Source organism: Limanda limanda, chromosome 2 (genome assembly GCF_963576545.1).
Source record: "Limanda limanda chromosome 2, fLimLim1.1, whole genome shotgun sequence".
Classification (NCBI taxonomy): domain Eukaryota; kingdom Metazoa; phylum Chordata; class Actinopteri; order Pleuronectiformes; family Pleuronectidae; genus Limanda; species Limanda limanda.
In genome coordinates, this window is record NC_083637.1 from 14,033,644 (window position 1) to 14,059,071 (window position 25,428).

At 39.9% G+C, this 25,428-nt stretch overlaps 1 protein-coding gene across 5 annotated transcripts in view; it reads right to left on the reverse strand.

Annotated features, from left to right (window-relative positions):
* ctnna2 (catenin (cadherin-associated protein), alpha 2) overlaps window positions 1-25,428 on the reverse strand; it is a 260,226-nt gene that overhangs the window by 223,715 nt on the left and 11,083 nt on the right. For 4 of the 5 annotated variants that reach the window (XM_061092608.1, XM_061092625.1, XM_061092600.1 and 1 more), the window contains exons 2-5: window positions 11,079-11,274; window positions 7,584-7,750; window positions 6,266-6,385; window positions 5,261-5,527 (exon numbers count right to left, since the gene is read on the reverse strand). In XM_061092608.1, coding sequence (XP_060948591.1) covers window positions 5,261-5,527; window positions 6,266-6,385; window positions 7,584-7,750; window positions 11,079-11,274 — 750 coding nt within the window. The remainder of the gene's footprint in view (window positions 1-5,260; window positions 5,528-6,265; window positions 6,386-7,583; window positions 7,751-11,078; window positions 11,275-25,428) is intronic. The other variant, XM_061092617.1, reaches the window with a different exon arrangement.

Sequence of the window (25,428 nt, forward strand, 5' to 3'; positions counted from 1 at the left end):
GTATCTAGTGAACCCTAATACTGAATAATCTCAGACGAAGCTCAGTCCAAGGACCCGAGCACATTAAAAACATCTCAGCATCAGTCGCTGGCTTCCATTTCATTTTATCGTACAAAAGCGTACAAGGTGATGCAGGCTTTTGCTCTGAGCACAGAACGAGCCAGACTGAAAATCTCTGTTTCTAAGGACCTGCAGGAAAAAAGGATAAAAATGGATATGATAGAGAGAGGGTGGGGAATGAGAGAGGGGAAAGGATGGACAAGTGATGAAAGTAATTAAACACTGCCATCTGCTGGTCGCGGCTTGAACCTGCTGTATGCTTTGAGTCTGAGGCCAATGCATTGAAACCAATACACCTTTCCTCACCTGTGCATTGATTTGTCAAAAGTGGACGTGACACAGGAGGGACACGGTGCCGGGCCGTGTTGGTGGGATAAACGTTAGCCCTTCTATTAGTGATACTGGACTGGCAGGTTGTTCTCAGCTCAGTTACTTCGACTGAATAACAGTGCATCTTGTATTTCTTCATGTTAAAAAAAGGCCTCACAGGGAAGCACTTACTTTGTCTCTGTTCTTAAGATGAAGCCTTGATGTGTAAGACTGTAGGTGATAAAGACAGAGTAAATGATGTTGTTTTTTAAAGAAGCTGTTCTCAGGTGCTAAGTGCTCCTGACTGCATAAAGATAAGGAGGCTTAAAGTAGAGAGATGAGAGGAAGACATAGATATTGTATTCGTTTCTTGTTAAAATGTGAAGTTACTTGGTAAAAAGGAGAGAGTTTCAGTCTGTCTGTTTCCTGCCTGCATGTAAATGTATTGTGTCCAGTCATCCTCCTGTACATGTGGTACAAACAGCTTAGAGGAGGCATATAAATATATTCTACTTGGTAAAACGTCATTGTACATGATAAAACCCTTCACTGTGTATGTGTGCTGTGACCTATAAAACTAATCTATGCCTGTGTGTGCTACAGTGTGTCTTTACCCACATACCCGTTGGGGCTTGACTCCATCTGTCCTCCCACTGAGCTCAGATCCCAAATAAAGACTTTCCTTAGGACATCAGAGTGCTTTTCCCGCATATTGAATTTAAAGGTGTCTCTTCTCAAATCCAGTGTCACCTTTACAGAGACCTGACCACGGATCCAATAAAAACTATTTCAAGATTGCTTTAATAAATATGTCACTGAATGCTGTTATTGCACCAACTAAAACAGTCCAAGTTGATGCCACGGTAAAAACGCAATGGATCAGAATGGTATGTTAGCTAATTAGTACTAGTGATTAAAACAAAGGGGGATGGAGCCTGACTGAGTGCTCAAGGACACTACACATACCCCTACACCCATTTGACAGGACTAGCTGTCAATCACATGGAATCCTTGTCCCAAAAAATACTCTGCTTTATGGTTTATTTGACTCTAAGTGGGACATTGACTTGACTTGAAACTAATGACTAAGACCATAAACTCTTAGGACTGTTAGGAAAATGTTTACTGGTGTTATAAATCAAGTGATAAATATGGTCGTTCATTGACTCATTTTTGCAACCAGTCAAAACGCCCTCTACTGGTCATTTCAGAGAATACTGATTTAGGCACTGCCATCTGAGACACTGAGTCAGTTTTCAGTGAAACAGTTACTTTTAATCAAAACAGCTCTCAAAACAAACAAAGTTTGCTGTATGTAAAAAATAACTAGTCAGGCAGACAGAGTTTGAAACATAAGCTTCGGTCTTTTCAGATTTCTAATATATTATCTCTTTCCTTTTTTTTAAAGGTTCAGGATTGGGATGTGGTCCCTTATTACAAGCTGAGAAATAATGTGGATAGGGTTTTAGTGAGGTTTTGATTTAAAAGTCAGTAATTGGTGATACCAGCCAAACCTCTGTAGCGTGCACAGAGCATTCTGAGGAAAAACCTCTAACATATTTGATGGGGAATCTAAAAGGTAAGAGGTGGAGGGTTGCTCATGTTGTCTCTTATTTATATGCCAGACGTCGCTGAACCTGAGTGGATTTGAACTAATGCTGACCTCCCATTCGCTCTTAATAGATCTTGTACCTCGGCGTCCCAGGTTGACTCATTGAAAGTAGTCCTGGTCGTCAGTAAAAAAAAAAAAAAGGTAGATGGGGTCATCTATTCTTTCTTGTCTTATTCATAAGTTGCCCTTTCACTTTCTAGACCTGCCTCTGTGACCAGCATTTAAAAATCTTGTCAAAACTTTGGTGTCAGACTTCACATGGTCAGGAGCAACTGAGGCAACAAAATAGAAGACATGAATTGTACCCCATGTTCTTTATTCACGTCTTTTTACCCCATAAAAACTTGTTTACAGTCTGATTGAGATTACTCATCCAAATAAGTGGTAGACTGATGTTAATCACAGGTTTTGTTTAGTCATAGGCTAGATCTGCATTCCTGTAAATCATAAATTATGATTATCTGTTAGGCAGGGCGAAATAAGTTGTCCCTCGGTGATGAGCTGCAATGAGCAATAAGTCCATCAGCAATAATGAAATGAGCATCCGACTTCAGCAGGTTAAGAGGAGAATTTTTTTTTTTTTAAAGCTGAAAAGACCTCACATATTAAGCTTTTTTAGGGTGTATAAATACAACCATTCTACTCTGCAGTATTCAGAGAAACTCCATTGCCATGTGTGTTCTTGTCGTGTGAGTATGTGAGGATGGACGGACGTTGAGGGAGGGAGAGAAAAATCTAAAACTATTTGAAAAAATAGTGTTTGCATGTAGCTAGCTACACATGTTCTAACACCAAACACAACTCCATATAAAGACATATGTAACAACATGTGTGACATCCTGCAAGTTTCATTCCTTATACTTTAGTATTTCCAACCAGTAATGTGCTTGAAGGATCTGACCATGATCTGTGTCTGTGGTAAGTTAAGAATTAAGCAAGCTAGCTTCAGGCTAACAGATAGTTAAGCAAAGGGTAGTTTATCTGATTGAGATGCTGCCTGTCTGCAGACAGGAATCCCATTCAGGTCTTTTGTCTCAAAAAAACTACAACTGTAAAACATAAATAAAACAAAGTGGATATTATTATTCAAGGCCAATGCTTCATGCAGAATAAATCTTTAGCTGGATCAGCACTAGAAATAAACAGTAGTATAAGTATATAATATAGAGGAGTATATGAGTTCATTGCAATGTTCAAATCTCCCCACAAGGGGTCACTCATATACTGTGAACTAACAACTTGTGGAAAGAGAACAGGGACATTTCTCATAGACTGTGTTAGTATAACCATGAAACTTATAATAAAAAGGAAAGATACATGTGGCCAGAGATGAATAAATCTGCAGTGCCTAGGAAGTTCATATTGATGGTTGTATACGAATGCTGCGCTGTTTATGGTTAATACTACATAATTAAGTCTATGGGAAAAATCTGATTTTCAAAATTCCAATAACTAGAGTATATCATAATTCTTTCATGCATTAGGAAAAGGTTGTTGAATGGAACATTGGTGCATTGGTTAGGACCATCGCCTCACACGCCACTTGCTATTGATAACCATGGCAACCATGTTTTCTTTTGAATTAATATGCAACCTTCACCAGTGGAAGCAGAGGCAGTCTTACCGAGACTATAGTGCAAACAATCATAAATTTGCTGAACTCAATATCAGTTGGCAGCGTAGGGCATAATAATACAATACAGTGCTGTCACTTTAGGGCATTAATAAAATGACATCTTGTTTAAATAAGTAATATTTGTGTTAGGGGGCTGTAGTCTTTGATAAACCAGGTACTACACTGAACAAAGTGGATAACAGTTGGATATTGTGGGAGAAAATACACAATTTTGATCAGTAAAGACTACTGGATCTGGGACTCTGGTAACAGCTTCAATCCCAGCTGATTGGACCCTTGCTGCTGTGACAGTCTGCAGACAGTAACCACTCAGGTTTCATTACTGATGACGCTCTCTCTGGATGCAGAGCCTCTCTTGCCTTCACTTTTCTTCTTGAGTGCATAATTGTCTTTCAAATGTCCACACCCCTGCTAATAAATGAAGTCAGGGATTCCCCTCCTGACCCTGTCAAGCTACCTCCTAATTGAATCTGTGTCTCACACTCTGAGGCATGAAAATTTATTCTTTCCTTTCTTTCAGCAAAAGTGAGTCGATCCAGAAACAGGGAGTGGACTCAGGGTCTTCTTGACCAATTCATCGACCCTCAGAGGACAGCCCTACTAGAAGCAGACTGCTAACTGAACTGCACGCTGCTGTTATATAAAATCTTAATGGAAACTGTCCAAATAAATATCAAGCTAGATATGAACACAAGCTAAAGGGGAAAATAGGCCAAAAAGTTGATACAGGAATCAAAGTACTGCTTTTACCCACAAACTTTGAAACTCAAGTCAACATCCAGAATCATCTCAATAATCGGAGCTCTAGACATGTTCAACTAAATAGGACCAAGGTACCGGCTTTATTCAGGCCTCGTACCAATAGTTCACTATCAATGTACAACCACTAGATGGCAGCATAGAATAGTGTTTATGGAGAAGTCTTATTCTAAACACACATAAAGTCAATAACTTGCATCTCAAGCATCTTATAGAAAAAAAAAAAGACAGCACAGCGGCTAAAAAAGTGTAGAAACATAAACATACACTATATACTACACACATGTTTGGTAGATCACTGTGTGTTAGTGGGTTTGTGTGTGTCTGTGTTTGCTGGTGTATGTGACAAACAGTGAAGGACAGAGAGACAGAGAAAAATGTGTTCAGTCAATATTTAGATAACACAAGTCTCAGAGTGAGAGCCCTTGCGGATGCAGCAACAATGTCAGGCTGAACAAAGTGGTGCAGATAAGAACTGCTGGTGCTGTGCAGTGCATCACTTGTAATGTGCAATGAACGTGCCTCAGTAAATAGTGGAAATGTTTACAAGCACACAGAGGGGTACGATAAAAAATTTGAATTAGCTTGACTTAATGTTTGTTTCATTGTTATAGTCAGAGAAAGAGCATGGCGAGCTTGCCATCTTAATGCCATCCTTAATATCAGACTAGGAAATCTCCGATGATTTGGATGCAACTACAGAACATCAAGCTATACAGATTTTTACATTAAAATGATCAAATGTTTTCCTGGAGCACATGAACCATATGAGACAAAAAGTCGATAGAAGTAGGAGGTAGTAAATGGTCCTAAAGTTAAGATACAGATCAGTCTGAACACACACACACACACAGAGAAGAAGAACAGAATGCTTGCTGACTTACATCAAATTCATTGAGGGCAGCAGCCAGCTCCCCAATGCCAGCGTGGCAGTGCTTCTCATCAGTGGGTGAGGTGGCCTGAGCAGCACTGGAAATGCCTCCTATGGCTTCCTGCACCTGCTTAAACACGTAGTCCCGGTTTGCACGTGTGGCCGCCACATCCGGGTGGCGCAGGAAGGCCTGAGAGGCCGTGTACAGCATGGTGGCATTCTTCTTAAGGGCCCCACGTGCAGCCGCCATCTCATCTCGACACTGGGGGTCTTTGAGTTCCTGGGAAAGTAGAAAAGACTCTCAAATAAGCACTAACAATCATTTCGAGTCAGTACCCCCCCTCCAAGAAAAAGGCAGCTATTTTTATATTACCATTTTTCACAATAGAGAAAACTAAACCACAACTGATCACAGCACAAATTAAACATCCTAAAGGATTAACTGGTTTTGTGTAAACCAAACAAAGTTTGAGGAGTGTCAGCAGTTCAGCAGCCCTGGAGCACGATGGGATTCAGTTCAGTGTTTTGTTCTGGGACAGATCAGCAGAATGAACGCTTGCCATCAGGACACTTGTCACCGGAGGCCATATTAAAAAACATTGTTATTTTTCGCCTGTTTCAAATGAGCACTGGTGCGGATATTTAGCTGAATAACAGTCGCATGATAAGAGTTATTTCAAATGATGTTAAACAGAAATCTTTTCCCATGTTGCCCCCACAAAAAAAATTGTCAATTGATGGATTTACCTTTTCCCAAGCATTGTCTAGGTGTGGGGTGCCACAGGGCGCCATTCTAGAACCAATTTGATTTGGTCTTCATTTTTATATTATTATACGATTATCATTATTAGATTGTGGCTGCCCTCCAGAAGCTTAGTAAAAACCAAACAATGCCTCATATCAGAACATTATTTCTCCGTTTATCTCCCAAAGGAGTCATTTCCCATTGGATCTTTCTTCATCTTAACATGACATGTAAGTCAAGAGAGGTTTCTTGTGTTCTGAAAAAGACATTTACCTGCTGTCTGCGGGCTGCCACGTAGTTAAGCTTCACCATCTCCCTTCCAAACTCCTTGAAGCGGTTGGCCAGGTCCTGCTCATTAGTTGCATTCTTCACTCCCTCTAGGGCCTCCTCTACCTGTCAGACACACACATGCACACACATGACGCACACACATAGAGATACACACACACAAATGCACACACAGACACACACGGAAATACAAGTAAATGCTGAATCTTTGTAAAAGTCCGAGAGCACATATGAAAACAAGGCCATGACCTACATCTTTTAATTAAGCACTTAATCCTTAACCATGAAGGTCACAGTAAAACAACGACACAATACATGTGTTTGTCACAAGTAGGGTTTTTTCACACGTGAAACTCTGACTAGGTAAAAAAAAGGAACAATCGCCATTTGTGCAAATTTAATAGGTCTCATTTAACCGAGCTCCATCCCTTACTCGGTACACTCTGATTCTAAACCCATTTCTATCCCTAATGAAAGTGCTGCACAAGATGTAATGGAAAAGAGAGAAGAGAGAGAGATAACTTTTAAGTGGCCTTTGATGGCGGGGATTATACTGGCTTGAGTTAAGCCCCTCTGTGGGCCTCCAGAATGAGGCTGGAATAAAGGACTGAGTGTGTGTATGTGTCTGTGTGTGTGTTGTGTGTGTGTGTGTGTGTGTGTGTGTGTGTGTGTGTGTGTGTGTGTGTGTGTGTGTGTGTGTGTGTGTGTGTGTGTGTGTGTGTGTGTGTGTGTGTGTGTGTGTGTGTGTGTGTGTGTGTGTGAGAGGGAGAGAGGAAGTGACTATAGGTGCAACCCAGCATTAGTTTGTTTCAGATTATACCCATTGCATATCATTCTTCAGCACACCCTGTATTAGCTTCTCTTTCAAATCCCTGAGCCATTTCAAAATTAGGGACAGAGACAGTTTTTTCAAATGACTCTGCACTAAGTGAGTGAGATGTGATGAGAACAAGTAGCTAATCACACTGGGGTACCAGGGTATGTTATGGATACCCTTCAATAACATCATCTACTGTATATGCTACTGTGTGCATGGGCTGTGATAAGTGCATATACTGGCCTTTACGTGCACTGTGCATGTAAGTCTTAATAACACATTCACGGTTCTGACATTTCATGACATGTTCATTACATAAACATGAACATTGACAGTGTTACACCTAACAGATGTGACAGCAACTCCAACACAACGTATCACAACCCTGTTACCTCATAACTCTCGATTTAATATCAACCAGACACCACAGTGCAGAACTTCTGTTTAGAAAGAACATTTTGTCCTCTGGGAGATGATCGCACTTACAATTTTGAGGTGGGCCAGCAGCCTCATGACATCAGCCATGTCAGCGAGGATGAGTAAGCGGGTGACGGCAGAGAGCAGGGCGCGGGCTGCCCTCACCATCGTGCCACGTTTAACGGAGGAGCACGGGTCATCCGCAAACTCTGACGAGGCAATACGCATCGAGTCTCCTGCAGGAGGAAAGGAAGAAATCGATAAGTAGGAAAAAAGGGAAGTGATCATACTTTACCTCAGATTATCATCGATGTGTGTGAGAACGCGTATGTGACCTGCACACTGCATTGATTCAGTTTTATGCATGTGTGGGCATATAGTGAACTAAGGTTGTGGTGTAAATTGACTGAGACGATTGATAGTTCCTTGAATCTCTCTGTTCTTCAACCCATGTAAGGTCCACACCTGCCTTAGTTTAGTTTTGAGCTCATGAAACTGTGCAGATTGTTAGAAGGTTGCAGATATGAATGTGCCTTCAGAGCAATTTGCTCAAACCCACATAAACACAGAAATTTAAAAATCAGTAGGCTTGTAACCTTGACACCTTGGAGAGTCATTACAGCAGATGAGCTTTCCCTGTACATAATAAGCTGAAAGGTGGTTTAGTTTGACCTCTATTTTTGAGAGTTCAATGAATACAGGATGCAGCTGAACAAAATGCATCCCTAATACTTGCAAATTCAAAGGCAAACTGCAGGAGAATTTCAGTTCTTGTTTTAAAACACGTTTTTTTCTTTCTTTGCTTTTTGTTGCAAATTTTTACTTATTTTCTCGGGTTTATTTACCACGGTGATGCTCATACACAACAAAATACTGGTAAGTGGTATTTTTTCGTACCTTTTCTAAATAATGATATAAAAATGCTTCATGCTGAGTCAGTAGCACAGTGGCAGGAGGTCAACACAGCTCTCATAGCATATATTAAATAGAACAAGGAAATTAAGCCGTTTGCTGTGGTAATGCTCGGTGTATAAACAACCCCAAGTTCCAAAAAAATATATATTTATCTACTCAGGAGAAAAATGCAACTAAAACTCAAACCGAAAGAAACACACTGAGGCAAAAAAGCTCTCACACAGTCACACACTCGGAGTGCTGCTGGTACAGGGCCATGATTGTGTTTTTGAGCTAATGAGGAGTACAGAGGGGGGGATTGCTGAGCCCCTGTGTGGTCTGAGGAGGGCTGATGAGGTCGCCACGACACGGGTCTGATTTCGTGATCACAGATTTAAGGGCGTTTTACAATATGAGGGCGTTTTACAATACAAACAACTTTATTTGGCAGAAGAAGCCATTTGGCTGAGGACACATTTTAGCTGCTGCAAAAAAGCGAGATTCCCTGTTAAGAGCCCGGTGAACACATTCAACATGGTACATGTGCTGATAAGTTTAATATTAGTAGTACAAAACTGTTACCTGACATGTCATTATACCCAACCTTAGCATAGGAAGTGATTTGTTAAGAGAGAATCCAGAGAGTGCTCTATCAGTAGTCCACTTGTGCCCTAAAGAGCTTTTGAGCATGCCCATATTTTCATGATGGCAGTAAAATAGTTTGGAGATGTAGATTATTGACGTCCACCTCCTATTCTAGCGTTGGTCTTTTCACAACCAAAGTATTTTCCTGGATAAGGCGGGTATTGAGTTCGACTTACTGGATTTTTCCCAGGGCAGAGCCTTACAATCAATAGATTCAAGCATAAATAAATAAATGTGCACATATACATGCACAAATGCAAAAAGATGTGCTATATTAGAGAAGACCCTAAAGATTTGCTCCATAAACTTAAAAAGGCTTCTGTCGGCTTTGGTTCACTTACTTAACAAGTGAGAAGAAGGATGTCTTTTTTTTCTCATATCTGATATGGTGATGACCTGTAGGGTAACAGTCAATTTCACACATCATGAGAGCTGTGTGCCAGTGCTCTCAGTGTTTGACAGCAGCAGCGGTCACATGCAGCTGACGGTGCTGGATGAGGAGTACGACCACGGCAAAACGTACACTGAGCTGCATGTGGCCAGTTCTGCTGACATAGAAATTGAACTGGGATTTCAATTCCATTCTGGGAACAATATTTTGACAATGAGATTGACTAACCTACGGAGAAACATAGTAACACCACTTTAGAGAGTTATAAACAACTCCGATGTCTGAGTTTAGTTCCAAAGGAAGATTGAGAGTGATTCGCTGAAATTAAGAGTTGCTCTTTTCAGTGTTGACAGACAGTTGAAATCTCCAAACAGTTTTAAATGAGAGTGGAAATTTAAAAGGTCTTAAGTGCAGGTCCCTCGTCTTGTGAAAGACTGCCAAAGCTTTAACGATGAATGACTTTAGGCCAAACATCACCAGAATTAAGCTCACTACATTAATGAGGCGGTACAAGTTAAGTCCAACTATGAATGGGTTTCAGGCAGTTACATTTAATGGATTTGATTTGCAACAATAAAGATATATGGAGATTTACTATTTTTTTCAAAAAATGGAATTCTTTACAAATTACACAAAACCTGATCAGAATCGGCAAAATCTGTGTGAACACCTTTGTTGAATAACTCCCATAAACTTAACATAACGATCCCCTTCTTCAGGTCTAACAATAAACACTGTCATGTTCTGTGTGCTGATGGTGTTTTTACAGCTAAAGCCGGATCATGAGTGTGACAATTATTTAGCAGATATAAATATCAAATGGGGAGCGGGGGAAATATACCCACTTCTATTATTGTAGTTGAATGCAACCCATTACAAACCTCATCCTCAAAATGTTACCGCAGTACATCTGACTCAGTCTCAAAAACCACAAAGTACACCACAGTTATTTCTTCTGCTGGCCTGTTTAACCATACCAAACATGTATTGTACTTCACAGTAACCGTTTTAAACACACTGGACAGGAAGATTGTAGTATCATGGTTTAAGATAATGTAGCAATCTCCCTGAGTGAGCAGGGTATGAAATATTTGCAGGTGGGATCTAGTTTTGTGATAAAAAATACGGTTTGTGACATTATAATGTACAGAGAGGTTCAGTCAGAGGCAGCCAATTTCAAACAAATAAATATGAAATATGGTAACGACCCACACCTACTGAAAGTAGTCAGATTGGATTTAAATTGGTTTTCGGAAAACACTAAATGTGAACGAATACAAAAAGGGATGCCCTATGAAAAAGTTAAATTGGTAAAAACAGAAAAAGAACATGTTCCTAAGGGACTGACAGCAGGTGACCCTTAACTGAGGATGACCGATGCTCTAAAAAGTTTGGAGTAAGGCCTCATCATACACTACACTTTAGATCTAATGTGTGAGTCAGATATTGGTCTGCGGAGGAGAAAAGCAATATTCACATCGCTGGGGGCGAAGAGAAATTACGAGATGTCTGGTGGCAAATACACAGGGATATTTCACAGTCACTGACAATGCAGTTATCTGAACTGATCACAACAATATTATGATACAGCACAAGAACATAAAGAGTCTGTACAACGCATTGATCAAGCACACCTTGCTTACGGACATCCTCCACAGCAGAAATGAGCTCCTCCTTGAGGTCGTGGCTGTCTTTAGCGATCTGCTCCCCCTTCTCCAGAAAGTTCTGGGTGGCCTGCTCAACGGACACTGCCAAGACGTGGGCCTTCTTGGAGCGGCCCTTCTTCTTACTCGATGGGCCTTTGTTGCTGGTATTCACCAGGGTGGTCACCTGTGCAACAGAGGAGAGCAAGACAGTTGGTTGAGTAACTTGTCGTGTCAATTAACATGCACAGATGAGGCAAAACATAAAGACCATACATTATGTCTATGACGTTTCACCTCAACAGGATGGACTCTACAAGAACTCTCAAGGTATTTGTATTTGTGCATTTAAAAAATATAGCAAAAAACTTTCTGTGAGACGTTGACGTGATGACTTCATAAAAATGAGAATCGATGCATGCAACCTCTGATTGGTGTCTACTCAGTAATTTTTCCCGGCTTAATGAGATCAGACCATTGAGGTTCAGAATATTGATGATCCCGAACAAAGCGAGAGCCCCGGAAGAAGAAGCACAGGTGAGAAATGGGAATTTGTTACCAGCTCTCCATCGATTTTTAGTATAAATTGCTTCAATTCTTAACAGTTCCTATTAGGTGTGTTGTTTGTTTTGGTTTCTTAGGTTAAATCTAAGTTACGGAGTGTTCTTGCTAAATATTTAACCCGAGTAACGTTAGCAGCTCTCACAGTTAATTTAAGTTTTCTACTTTAAGCCTATGTTATGTTTTCATCGGTTGTGCACTGGTGGAAAAAAAACATACTGTGTTTCAGAGTTGGTGAACAACATTAGTTTATAATTCCACAAGATGGTTAACTTAGTAAATGCACACATGTTTTGTACTGCAAAGCCGTGAAACAACAGTTTGTTATCCCATCCACCACTAGGTGTTTGTTGTAGCTCATAACTTCTCTTAGTCAAAGTGTGTAACTTAGTGGGGGCAGGTTTGTGGGAATTGTTCTCAAACTACTCTGTGCTATTGAACAATACTGCAATTGAATGATTGATTAATTAATTACTTACAACCTAGGTAGCATCACTTGTTTTCTTATGAATGACTTGTTTGTCATTGTCGTCAGTGTTGCTGGTGCAAAGTAGGTCCTTCATCACCAGACAGGCACTGTGGGTCAGACCATTTGAACGCTCTGTTGTCTGGCTACATGTCAGATTTATGGCTCGGATGCCTCCTTAGCTGATGCTCTCAGAAATGGTCCACATAATCAACAGAGTCAGTGTAAAGTGTAAGGGATAGATCAAATAGGCTGACATATACACGGTTCATTGCAAAATGATGCATGTACCGCTGGAGAAGTATTTCTATTTTTATTTCTAAAATACAAAAATACAGTAGCTGCTGTTTTTGTAGTTTATTTTGATACACGTACAATGAGGGTGCTATAGGTATGAAGTACGTTTGGATGTATCTTTGCCCAAACACTGCTGCTGTGGATTTGACCTTTTGTTCCAGCACCCCCCCCAACACCCTGTCGCTGATTTATGTTTTTTCACTCCCCTGCCACTGTCAATAGATACTGATTACTGCTGACCAGCCACAACCCCTCGCTGTTTCAGAGCAGCTCTGACACTGTAATCCAGTGCTTGTCACTGTTGCTCTTTACATCTGCCTGTTTCTACCCCTTCCAACAAACTGACTATTAGAAACATGTTTGTTTACCATCTAAAACATCCCGGATATTAAAAAACATGGTTCCTGTGATGAAATAAATTAATAATATTTACAAGCATATAGCACCCATAGCCATTTACTCTATGTTCAATGTTGACTTGTTGCAGCTTTTATGTTTTGCTTACAGTGACAGTGTCAACATTGGAGGTTATGACACATTTCTTATGATAGGGCTAAAAGAAGTCAAAAATAAAATAGGTAAACAGTGCCAGGTCCTCTTTGAATTATAGTTTCAGTTCATGTTAAAAATTAAATCAAGTCTTAAACTCGCTGAAGAAAAAGATACTGAAGATTAAAAAATTATACGGAAATAGCAGTTTCCAGCTGTTTCCTGATGACAACATTCCACAAATATTTAAACTATTTAAACATATCAGCTTCTTACTTTCCCCCTTCCTAAAAGGAAAGCAGTTGTGTGCATGTTCATGTATATTTAGTTGTGGCTTTTGAAATCTGTAGTGAAGCATAAGACTGCATGACTACAACAAAATTTATTTTGAATTCTATTATATTAAAGGCACATCAAAACTCTAGTCTCATCTGAGACAGGTACCTATAATTCAAGCAAGATCGGTGTCATACATCACACTGTACTTATCATTGGAAGAACAATGTAACTGTAAAATTACATAAAAACTAACAAAATGAGCTGTTGATCTAAATGTAGTATACGAGTTTAACATTGTGCAAGAGAATGTTTCTCTGGAGAAATGCAATAAGATACTGTCCATTAAGGAAGCTTCTTGTAGAGTCCTCATGTAGAGAGCTATTGATTTTTTCCCACAGCAGACAGCTTGTGAAAAGATCACATACAAAAGCATATGTGTGCAAAATTATATCTTGCTTCATGGAATCAATGCAGTAATGTTGTTTCAGGGACACAACAGAAAAAAGGAGCCATTTCAGATGAACACTCTCAGGCACCCTTAGTCAAAGTTAAAGGCTTTTAGCTAATCAGCAATCACTTGGCGACTCTTAAGAACATTCAAGCCTCAGGGTGGAGACATATCTTTTAAAAGAATCAGGACCCACACTTTGAGTTTGGTTTTGGCTTCTTCCGGAAAAATAATGTGAAAATAAAACACTTTCAAACTATTAGGGTTGACCACATTGACCACAGAAATCGTGGGGGGCAGTGTAGCCAATATTTCAAGCGAGACGACAATATGACACAAGAAATTTTGAGGTAAGAAATTAGGCGTCTATATGATGTAACTTAGCCTGGGCCACTATTATCTCTTTCTTGTTGCATGATCACAATCTTTTCCACCGGTGACATGTTTGTTGTTGTTAGAAACTCTTAACTCTGAGCTGCCTTCTAGTGGATATCTTGCTTAATGACGCATGAAGATATGCGGGCAGTGGCTGTTCACTTCTCGAGTGTGAAGGCAGCAGAAAAAATCATTCAGAATCAAGCAATACATCAAACTAATTCAGCTTAAAAGACTGATCACAGAACAGCACCAACCATTGCTGCCACACGTGTGGGATTATTTCCACTACTTGTTTATATGGGGATGACACCCCTGGTAAAGGAAGCACATGGACAGAAGTGCTCATTACGCACTAAAATCAGTTTGCTGTGGGACAATGAGTCTGACAACCGCTGAACTTGCACAATGGGGAGATATGATTAGTTTATAGAGCACATAAGAAGCTCTCGGCCTGAGAAGCTGCTAAGAGCAAAGTTATGTCCTGTCAAGGCTGCATCACTAAAGAGCTTCTATTCTGGAAAACAAACTTTAATGATGTATGTCCTCACTCACAAAGGATTCAGGAATAAAGAGCTTTTATATTTTTGTCTTAAAAGTAGTTCATGACTTTAAAACATTATTTTTTTTACAATCTGTATTCAAAGCTGCCTGAACTAAGTACTTGTTAAGTACTTACTAAGTATACATCTATTTACCATCAACGTATCTGCCCAATATCACCTTAGATCATTATGCAGTGCAATGGTGTGCTTTTTCCAGTGTAAGTTTGTTGAATCAATAAATCATCATTATATTTACACATGAAAGCCTGGGCACAAAGTCCTGCCGCCTCACAAGCAGAAGCCCTCATACTGTATGTCTGCTGCCTGCATACCAGCGTTGTAGCACAACGTTCAGCAACACACACAAACAAAAAGCACAATCCATCAATCAGTCACAGGCCAAATCTACACAAAAAGAGGCAGACTCCCTTTTCTTTTAATATGCACCTCACATGCAGTTCGAGGAGTTCTTGTTGTCCACAGTGAACTAATGAGTCCAGGCTGCTTTAAAAGAAGCTAGTGATGCAAAAATGTAATTACCACAGTTTGTTCTACACATCTGAAAAACGCAGTGTGCCTAAAAACAGAGTGGGCTTTTCCACCATGTTGCACACAAGGCGTATGTGATTAATGTGGTTTTGAGACTTACTTAAATCCCACATCCAATACTCAATTTGAGATTACTAAATAAAAAAAACAAATTGGTGTTCTTTACAGAAATATCACAACTTGGGTTTTTCATTTAGTACTTTGAGATGACGAGAACAGTGTGTTGGGAGTTTAAAATGGCTCAGCAACAGCCTTCTGTGAGAGAATTTAATATTTGTGTTGACCCAAACATTCACCTTGACTTTCCCCCCTCCCCAGACTCTGTTATGAAAACTGACTGCAGCTGCTGGAGAATCAAGGTCTTTACTCGGAGAACTTTATTGTCAATTGATGCCTTAATGGTAAAAAACACAAACGATTAAATGAAAATAAAAATATCAGGAGGAACTAAGTGGAAAGATGAATGTGTGCATTGTGCATGATGGTAATAACTACACAGGAGATTGGTGTTTGCAGTGCACCAGTGCACCTGGCATTGTAGTCTTTTTAAGAAATTATACAGCCGGGGTGTGAATTTGGTCAATGAGGTCCCTTATTTGGCTGCATACATCATCACCAAATAGATCCTGTGCCAGCAGCTGGCAACAGGCACTGCGGATTAGAGGCACCGATGTAAAAGTAGGAATAGGGATGAAAGATAAGCCATCAAACCTCACTGCTGTTTTTAACGGCATGATGTTAGTGGTCCTGTTTATGTGTAACCTGATTATTACCTGACATGTATGTAAATTATGTTAATATTAAAAGCCGTTAAATATATGCTTTTATTGTGAAAGTTGAGCTGCTCATTCGACAGTCTATAGCCCAAGAGTTCCTGTGGCTTCAGCTCTGTTGCAGATATACAGAAATCGAATATAACAAAGTTACCCAAGTAAGAATAAACTTAGTTGACTTTAAACTTTAGATGCAGTGGTACAGGTGTAGTTGCATGTCACAGCCACAGTATTCCTCATGTTTCTCAGGCATTAGTGGCCAGTATAGATTTCTATTTTATCTTGGCTGAATCACCGAGTTAATGCCTTCGATAAATCATCCTTGGATCAGACAATGAGCACATACAGAGAAATGAGTCTGCATGATTCATCTGTACTGCACTTTACATGCGCCTATATTCATTAATACAGGGCTTGGCTGTGGCGTACACCCAGACAAGGCCACAGCATGTGTCATGCAGCTTTCCACAGGGACTGACTCTGTCAAGTCAGAGCTCGTTGACGTTTTGTTCCGCCACAGTGACTTAAAAAGCTCAATGTATATTTAATTACGCCCGCAATAACCTCACAGCATGCACTGACGCTGATTCAATTTAGCTACCTTCATAGAGATTTAACAGCGCTATTTTTATCTAAATATCTTCCTGCCTCTTCGTGCAGCAGCCCTGGCTGAGTATGAATATAGATTAAGCTACAGAATGCAGAAGATTCTGACAGAATACGACTTAAACGAAAACACACTTTAACTTTGAAGTTAATAGGTCACCATTTTGAACAGTTTAAGACAAGTAATTATAAGCTGCCGGACAATAAGCAGTAATTGCTTGCCTTTTTTTCTTATTTCAGGGATTTTGTAGTTATTCTTTATCAGTGGCGGAATTTGTCTGCATAGAGCAATCATGTGCTCAGTTCTGACTCGTAATTATCGAGTAATCAGGTCACTGATAATAACTTTGTGTAGCTCTTTGATAGGTTATTATTGGGAACTTTGAAAACTCACTCTTGAGTGAAAGGCTTCCTTTACTCTTTCAACTGTCAAGATCCACCAGTGTAGCACCTAAATGATCACTTTTCATTAGGTCTAAACCAGAGACTATCTATAGAGATGGATGATGGAGGCTCGGTATCTAAGTCCTGCTGCTACACCTGCTTGACCAATGGCCAGTCAGTCTCAGCTGTCAATCATGAGGTTTCACCCGTTTTAATATCAAACAGCTTATTAAAACTAAACTTACCAGAAAATATGAGAGGTTGAACAAACATCCGTGTGATGAGAACAATCTAAAATTATATCTTTGAGGAAACTTATTAGTTTGGTCCATATCCTCTCTGTTAACAGGGAGGACGCAGGGTTTATGACCTATTCTGCAGGTAGCCACCAGGGGGTGATCGAGACACTTTGGCTTCACTTTCTTGGGAGCTATCATGTCATCACACCATCCTGACCCTCATTCACCACCACTGGCTTCAGATAAAGGCCCACACAAAATACAAACCCCTCCTTCTCACCTAAAAATCCCTCCATTCCGTAGCCCCACTATATTTAACTGACCTCATCAACCCCAACACTCCACTCAGAAGGCTGCGGTCCTCAAATTCAGGTTTCCTCTCTTTCCCCAACACCAAACTTTTATGCAAATTTTTGGAAACTTCTGTGTCGCAGTCCCCACCCTTTGGAACTCTCTCCCTGCCGTAATACGCAACGCTGCATCTCTGGACAGCTTCAAAAAACTCCTCAAGCACCACCTGTTCACTTAGGCCTTTGGCCTCAGTTAATGCTCCACCCTGCTTTTTATTTCTAACCTGTTTGGTGCTAATTACCTATACGTCTATTGTTTAAACTTTAAATGTGATATTAGCTCTGTTACAACTACTCATCACTTTTTAAGATATAAAAGCAAGGTTTGTGAAGCATAAACAGATAGATAATGTAAAGGACCTACATACATGGGCAGATTTTTACTGATGAGATCGGACTTAACAAACATCCCTGGCAGGGAGAAACATTGCAGCCTTCTGTGGGAAAGAGACACAGGCTGTGACAAACAGCCTGGCTCTTTAACTTTGGGAAAATGCTCAGAACTGACAGCCATCAAGCCCATACTGGGCTGATCAAGAAAACAGAGAAAGAATGCTGCAACATGATGTAAGCCTACAACACTTCGAGCAATGAGGGTGTTTGAAAATAATGGGGATGCTCCCAACAAATACTTAAGACTTACAAAAGCAACCAAGCTACTTTAAAAACATACAGTTATGTCAAGCCATAGATAAAGTTGTATGTTTTATACTTGGTATTACATTTAAAGACATTTGCTTGCCAAACTTTTCTCTGACTGAGAATTCACACAGATAAATAAAATAAATAAAGGATGGGAATGGTTTTAAAAAGTGCACGAAGGGGATTTAAAGACAATTTTCTCAACATCATATTAGCAGTACTTGCTTTAAGTAAACAGCCTGCAAGATTTAATTCAGATAAAGTGAATCAAAACTTTATCTAACCTGAGGCATCTGTTTCACTTCAGACATGATCAGTTACTTCCTCCTCTATGGACACATGTGACCATTATAAGAGAGAGTAGTACAGGATCAAACCCATTCTCCCATAATGCCCAATGGTCCTGTGCTGTGGCATTGAGAAGTGCGTGATTTTAATACAAACATGCAGGTCTCCCTTCTTCAGTACCTATATAGCGGGGACAGAATAATAAATGAGCACATATGGATCATAATCATATGGATCCCTCAGGAAGCAGGTAGAAACAAAAGTGGTTTGCAGGAAGAAATTAAATGGAAGCACAGTAATATTTGCTCCAGGCATCCAAATGTGGCCCTAATACATAACTAAATAAATCCAGTGTCTAGGCAAGGTAAACATGCCCTTTTCTGCCAGCTGGTAATTGGCCCCAGCCAAGCTCATTTATCGTGTGAATTAGCAGCACCGCTTGGATTTTACCACACAGGGGTTATTTCCATACAGCCACAAGTAATGTTCTCTCAGCTAAAGCTTTGAATGACAAAACAATCTTTATGATGCAGAGTGACGAGACTAAACAATGTGCATAGCTATGTTTCATTGGAACACATTAGTGTTGGAGATTTGATGAAGTTAAGAGTTTGGGTTCCCCTACATCACCACCCTCCAATGTGAGAGATAAAAAAAAATGTTTGACAGCACAAATGTGTAAACCGACAGGATCAGCCAGCGAGCACGAATCTCCAAATATTCTCAAGGCTAAAATGTAAAGGTCTAATCAGAAACTTAAGGGTGATAGATCGATATCATTAGAACTATCAGATGAGAAAAAAAGAGTTGCAAGAGAGTGGTGGGGAAGTTATTTATGCAATTTGTTGGTAAAAATAAAATAATAATGAGGTGCACTGCAAACTTTACTGCAGCAAAGTTAGCATATCAAAAGTCTGCTAGAGAATATGCAAAATCATTTGGGAGCTTGCTCGCTGAGTTTCCTCTCTGTGTTTGATTGTGTGTGTGTGTGAGAGAGAGAGAGAGAGAGAGAGAGAGAGAGAGAGAGAGAGAGAGAGAGAGAGAGAGAGAGAGAGAGAGAGAGAGAGAGAGAGAGAGAAGAGAGACAGAGAGAGAGAGAGAGAGAGAGATAGACAGAGGGGGGGTCAGAGATACAGGGATCAGCTTATATATCCATTAGTTCCATAGCTCATGAGATTAATTACAGCATTTCCATGTTCATGTTATAGGCACTTGTAGTATACAGCTAGCTTGTGTTCCGCCGTGGCAGAGAACTGTCGTAGTCACATTTGTCTTGTGCTGAATTAACTCCCCCTGCTACTGCAAAACTGTAAAGTACAGCAACAAGCCTGGCTGCTGGGCTCATAGGGTGTGAGGCATCTAGCAATTTTCCATCATCAACCGAAGCATGTCCAACTCCATTTATTTCTCACACCTTCGCCATCAGCACCCACGTTTCTGCCAGAACTCATTAGCCTAGCCCCCACCTTTAAATCCTGCTTGAGAATGCAGGATTTTATACGGCGACTCAAATAATGAAGCTTGCTGCTGATTGGGTATCAAAGATTTACACTTCACAGGACACTGAATTATTGCGCTGGAATGTTATTGAACAAAATTCATCCCAAAAAAATCAAAAAAAGGCAGAGGTGTTATCACAGTTCTTTTTATCTGCAGTGCTGTATCAGAGCGACCCCGTTATTCTACAACCCCCATGGCTTAGACAAAAAACAATTACCAGGTAATACATAAGTGATTATGCTGCAGCAATAGTGCACATAACCTTTACTTCAGCCATAAGAAGTTGTTGTGCCTTGCCCTCCTGTTTTATTGCTGATCAATAGTAGTAAATGCCATGTGCCCTTTCCCCTCCAGAGCACTGGCCAGTGGTCTCTGTGCTCAGTAATTCCCTGTGGCTCCGAGTAGCCATTCAATTTTCCGCCTTCAGCCCCTGAGACTCACATCCAACAGATGAGTGATGCGCTTTAACTGTCGAACATTAGGGAACGGTGTGTGCATATAACGCGCATGTGTGTGTGTCAAGCCAGTTACACACAGTCATGCACGATTGTGCATGCACGGATTCGGTTAACCTTTGACTCCCTCCTACACTTAGTGATATACATAACTCTCCCTGTTGAATAATTGATGATGCCATTTATGCCCATGTGTAAAGTACATAATGTGGTAAATGCTCAGGGGACAAAAGCAGGAAGGGGTCCTCCATGTTTTTCCACTTCAGTGGAAATCAGCACCCCAGCTCTGAGGGACTATATAGAAACTGTTTGCACAAGGTAGCTGCTGTTATGGCTTCGAGCCATGTTACACACTGGGAGCTCACCAAGTGACAATGTATAAACAACACAACAATACTGACTGCTTAATCACCAGCAACCTCTACATCCATCTGCACACACACACTACACACAGCCGAGACACTTATATTTAAAACGTGGCTACAACTCACATTTATAATGCAAATTTGCCTGAAAGGGAAAAACATGCTGTCTAGTATATATTTACACATAAATCTTCTAAACTGCACCGTGCACCTTGTCGGAACAGCTCTGTAGTCCTAAATGCCGCAGAGCTGATAAAAATGGATCCTGGACTTTTTAGACTAAAAGCTGAGCTCAAGTGATATCATGTCCCTTCTTAAAGTATCTTTTGAAGTTAACAAGTCCTGAAGTGCAAAGCAGCAGGGATTAGTGGGCATTATCACTGGTACCTGAATAGGCTCCTGGGGTGCAAAGAGGAAGGTTTGCAAGTTGACATGATCTGACATTCTTAAGCATGCATTGGCAACCAGGTCACCACAAAACCCCTCGAGGAACAAGCCCATGAATGATGGAGAAGCAGAGTGTAATATCATAATGGATATTAAGGGGGGGAATGGTAAAACATGACAATGGTTGGCAAATAATATCAGATGTTCTTGAATGATTTGTCTTCCGTTTCACTGGTTTATCTATCTACCTGCTTTGATTATAAACTTGTATACAAACATGCAAAAGCAGGGAAATAATATCCCCTACCAAAGCAATAACATATAGATCAGCGGGGGGGGGGGGGCAACAGCATTGCTATTGGTTGATGCTTTGACGTCACCTCTCAAACTTCAACAAATTTTAACAAGTGAAGCCACTCTGCAGATTTACTTCACTACAGCAAGTGAATGTTTTATTCGCTCTCCTGCTCGCACAGAATGAAAGTGAACGGGAAGTTCGTTACTGCTCCATTTGTGTATATGTCACCGTGACCGTAGAATAGAAATACACAGCCATGACACTGACTGATCATTTCACTCCTAATATGTCTTTTATCACGTGTCATGTTCAAAACCCTGATTTTCACCAGCTGGGGACTTTGCAATTTCTAGCATTTTACATGGATATCCAGATTCTGCATTTCAATTTGCTTTCACAAGAAGAAGTCATCTGCAATATTAATGCTCATAAATTGTAAGGTAAGCCTCTAACAACAGCATGTATTCACTCTGCTTTGAGTGAGCAACAGACAGTTTCCACCATAACACTTCCTCACTACCTCTTATTTCCGTTTTCCTACGCTCTTGTTTGATCCTCCTACCCCTTCATTATAATCCTCACCACAGATGTATTTTTGCTCTCAATGAGGTAGCTTCATTTATGAGGCACGACTGAACATTTTTGATTCACAGTTGATAGAGCCACACAGTGTCAATAAATGTTCGTTTTTTTCAGTCGGGCAATGTTTTGAACCACTTCATGCTTTGTAAGGGCAATTTGCACCCATTTGAAAAGTAGCCCAAAGCTTCGGCAGAGCCCGATGTAGGAGCCAAACTCTGAATCTGAATACATCAAGGCACATTGCTCTTTGCAGAGAGAAGCATGAAAATAGCTGAAAGAAAAGGGTAGAAAAGTATAAAATCAAAAAACAACTTTTTTGGATTCCAAAAATTAGCTAAAATACCATTGATCAAGTGTGTGAAAAAAGTTAATGATTAGTCCTTGAGGAACGAATCTGAGGAAAAACAAAACAACGGCAGCACAGTTTTGCTTTTAAAAAAGATGTTAACCCTGGCCAATTTTTACAGTTTAATTACTTTTGTCAAACCTTTGACCTCCATTACAGTACACACACAAAGTTTGCGTAACAATTTTGCATCTATTTAGTGAAAGTGCCAATGAATCATCATTTGACTGGTTTTACTTTTTGAAAGCCTGGAGGTTTTTCACATAATCTTCAGAACAAGTGGGAAAAGTATATGCAGTGTATGCCCTTCTGAAATGCTGCTTGCTTCAAAGACGAGACCACATAAAAGCTTTCTGAGCCCGCATTCTAAAATGGCTTCAAGGGTGACGCATGGTGAAGAAGATCAGTGTCAAAAATAGTGTCGGGATCTGGACAAAAAAGATTAGCTTCAGGAATATGTGAGAATACTCTTATAACAGTCCCGTAAGGTTTTGATTTTGAATAACATTTTTCAGATGTGATAACAGAAATGTATAAGTACTGTCAGATTAAAATGAGTAAAATAAACACCAATTCAGACCTAGAGAGGCCTTTTAGATGAGAGGTGAAAGGTCTTCAAGAAACACAAGCAAGTCCAGTTGCCAATGTAAACTTGTGCAACTCAGGAAAATACAATTACCTGGATGACTGAGAATCTTCACAGTGAGACAACAATTAGCTTTACAGTAAGTTACAGGGTTCATACACATTTTGACCAATGGATTTCCATGACTTTTCCATGACTTTTCCATGACTTTAAACCAAATTTCCATGACCGAACATTGCGTGAAATCTCGGTGTATACGCGAAAAAGTGACAAAATGTAGTATTCAAACTAACAATGAGAATTCCAAGGCATACAGCACACCTTAAATGACACAAACCAAAGTATGCCTGCTTATATTTTGAGCATATTTCTTTAAAAATGTATGAATTATTTAAAACTCAGCGTAAATGAACTAGGGATGGGCATTCGATTAAATTAATCGATCGTCGGAAGTAACGATCGATTTTTCGATTAATCATTCATATTTTTATATTAAAATTCACTATTTATAGCCTATATTAAAATGCAGTGAAAATAGAAAAAACAGCGTGTTTCCTCATTGAGATCTTTATTACAAGATTAACAACTCTTGTGGCAGTTAAACAGGATCCGTTCAATGTTACACTTGTAAATAAGCGCTGCTGTCCTCCTAAGCCACGCTGAGAGAGCAGCTAGCCGCTGAGAGCTAGCTCGATCTGACGGCTCTCGACCTCTCAGTCCGGTCGTTGTAACGCCCTCACTCCCGGAACCCCTCACCCAGACCCGGGTCTGTCCGGGTTACCCTCCGCGTGGACTGAGGGTCCGTGTGCGGACATGAAGCCGAGCAGCAGAGGCTTAGCTCCGGGCTGCTTCCTCCAGCTGCTAACAGACACGCTGTGCTGCGTTCAGGGCAACTCGGATATTCCGACCTCCTGCCACATAGCGAACATGCAATAGTTTATCGATGAAAACATGTCATCAATGAAATTCTTAATGATCAATTAATCAATAGTCGAGTATTTATGCCCATCCCTAAAACGAACGACATGAAAATAAGAATATAACAAATTTCCATGACTTTTCCAAAACTTTTGGGAAATTATTTTTTTCCATGACTTTTCCAGGCCTGGAAAAACACATTTTAAAATTCCATGACTTTTCCAGGTTTTCCATGACCGTACGAACCCTGAAGTTAGGTAACATAGAATGTCTTGCAAGTGGTGTATTGGATAGAGACTGCAAAGACAGCAGTTACATTGATTTGCACCTAACTTATTGTGGGAAAAAAATAATGAATGAATCACAAATCAAACACAAAATACAGGCAGTACCTCATGAAGGCAAGTTAGTAAGTTAGGTTTACAATCTGACTGACGGTCTTGCTTAGCCCTGGATCTGAAAAATGGCTGAATATAAAAGTATCAATTAATCATGAGAAGTTAAATAAAACTTGTCCACTCATGGTTGCTAATAGTTACAGAACATTGAGCTGGAACAAGCTTCCGGATTCAAGATATTCAGCTTGTGTTCAACCAAACTGCAAGAAAATATCAGATTTGTCAGTCATGCTCTGAAATAAAGACTGAAGATCAAGAAAACGAGGAGGAGTGTATGAGAGCTGATTCTATCTATGTAAGTCATTGGACAAAGTTTTTTCAAAAGGGGTTTTCATTTTTGAAGAAAATCGTTACTTCACACGTCAGAAACGTTTAAACAGAGCAGTTTAAAATTCTCTTTTAAGATTGAAAATCCCTTTCAGTGAAGTAGAATGGAGTGTGACCCACTTATACAAATTCATCAGGACTGACTTGTGTGTACACTATATATATATACATGTTTTCATTTGATTTCCAGTGGTACTTTTAGTAACTGAATTTACTTTATTCAGATCTATGCAACCAAAGTGATTTAACTACCCACATAATCTACTCAACAATGGGCAACTGGGAACCATAGCAAAACTTCATAATGAACAATAAATCAGCCTCTTAGTGCATACAAACTAAAACAGGGGAGACAACTACAGGGAGTGCTGAAGACAAAAGTATCAATTAATCATGAGAAGTTAAATAAAACTTGTCCACTCATGGTTGCTAATAGCAACAGAACATTGAGCTGGAACAAGCTTCCGGATTCAAGATATTCAGCTTGTGTTCAACCAAACTGCAAGAAAATATCAGATTTGTCAGTCATGCTCTGAAATAAAGACTGAAGATCAAGAAAACGAGGAGGAGTGTATGAGAGCTGATTCTATCTATGTAAGTCATTGGACAAAGTTTTTTCAAAAGGGGTTTTCATGTTTGAAGAAAATCGTTACTTCACACGTCAGAAATGTTTAAACAGAGCAGTTTAAAATTCTCTTTTAATATTGAAAATCCCTTTCAGTGAAGTAGAATGGAGTGTGACCCACTTATACAAATTCATGAGGACTGACTTGTGTGTACACTATATATATACATGTTTTCATTTGATTTCCAGTGGTACTTTTAGTAACTGAATTTACTTTATTCAGATCTATGCAACCAAAGTGATTTAACTACCCACATAATCTA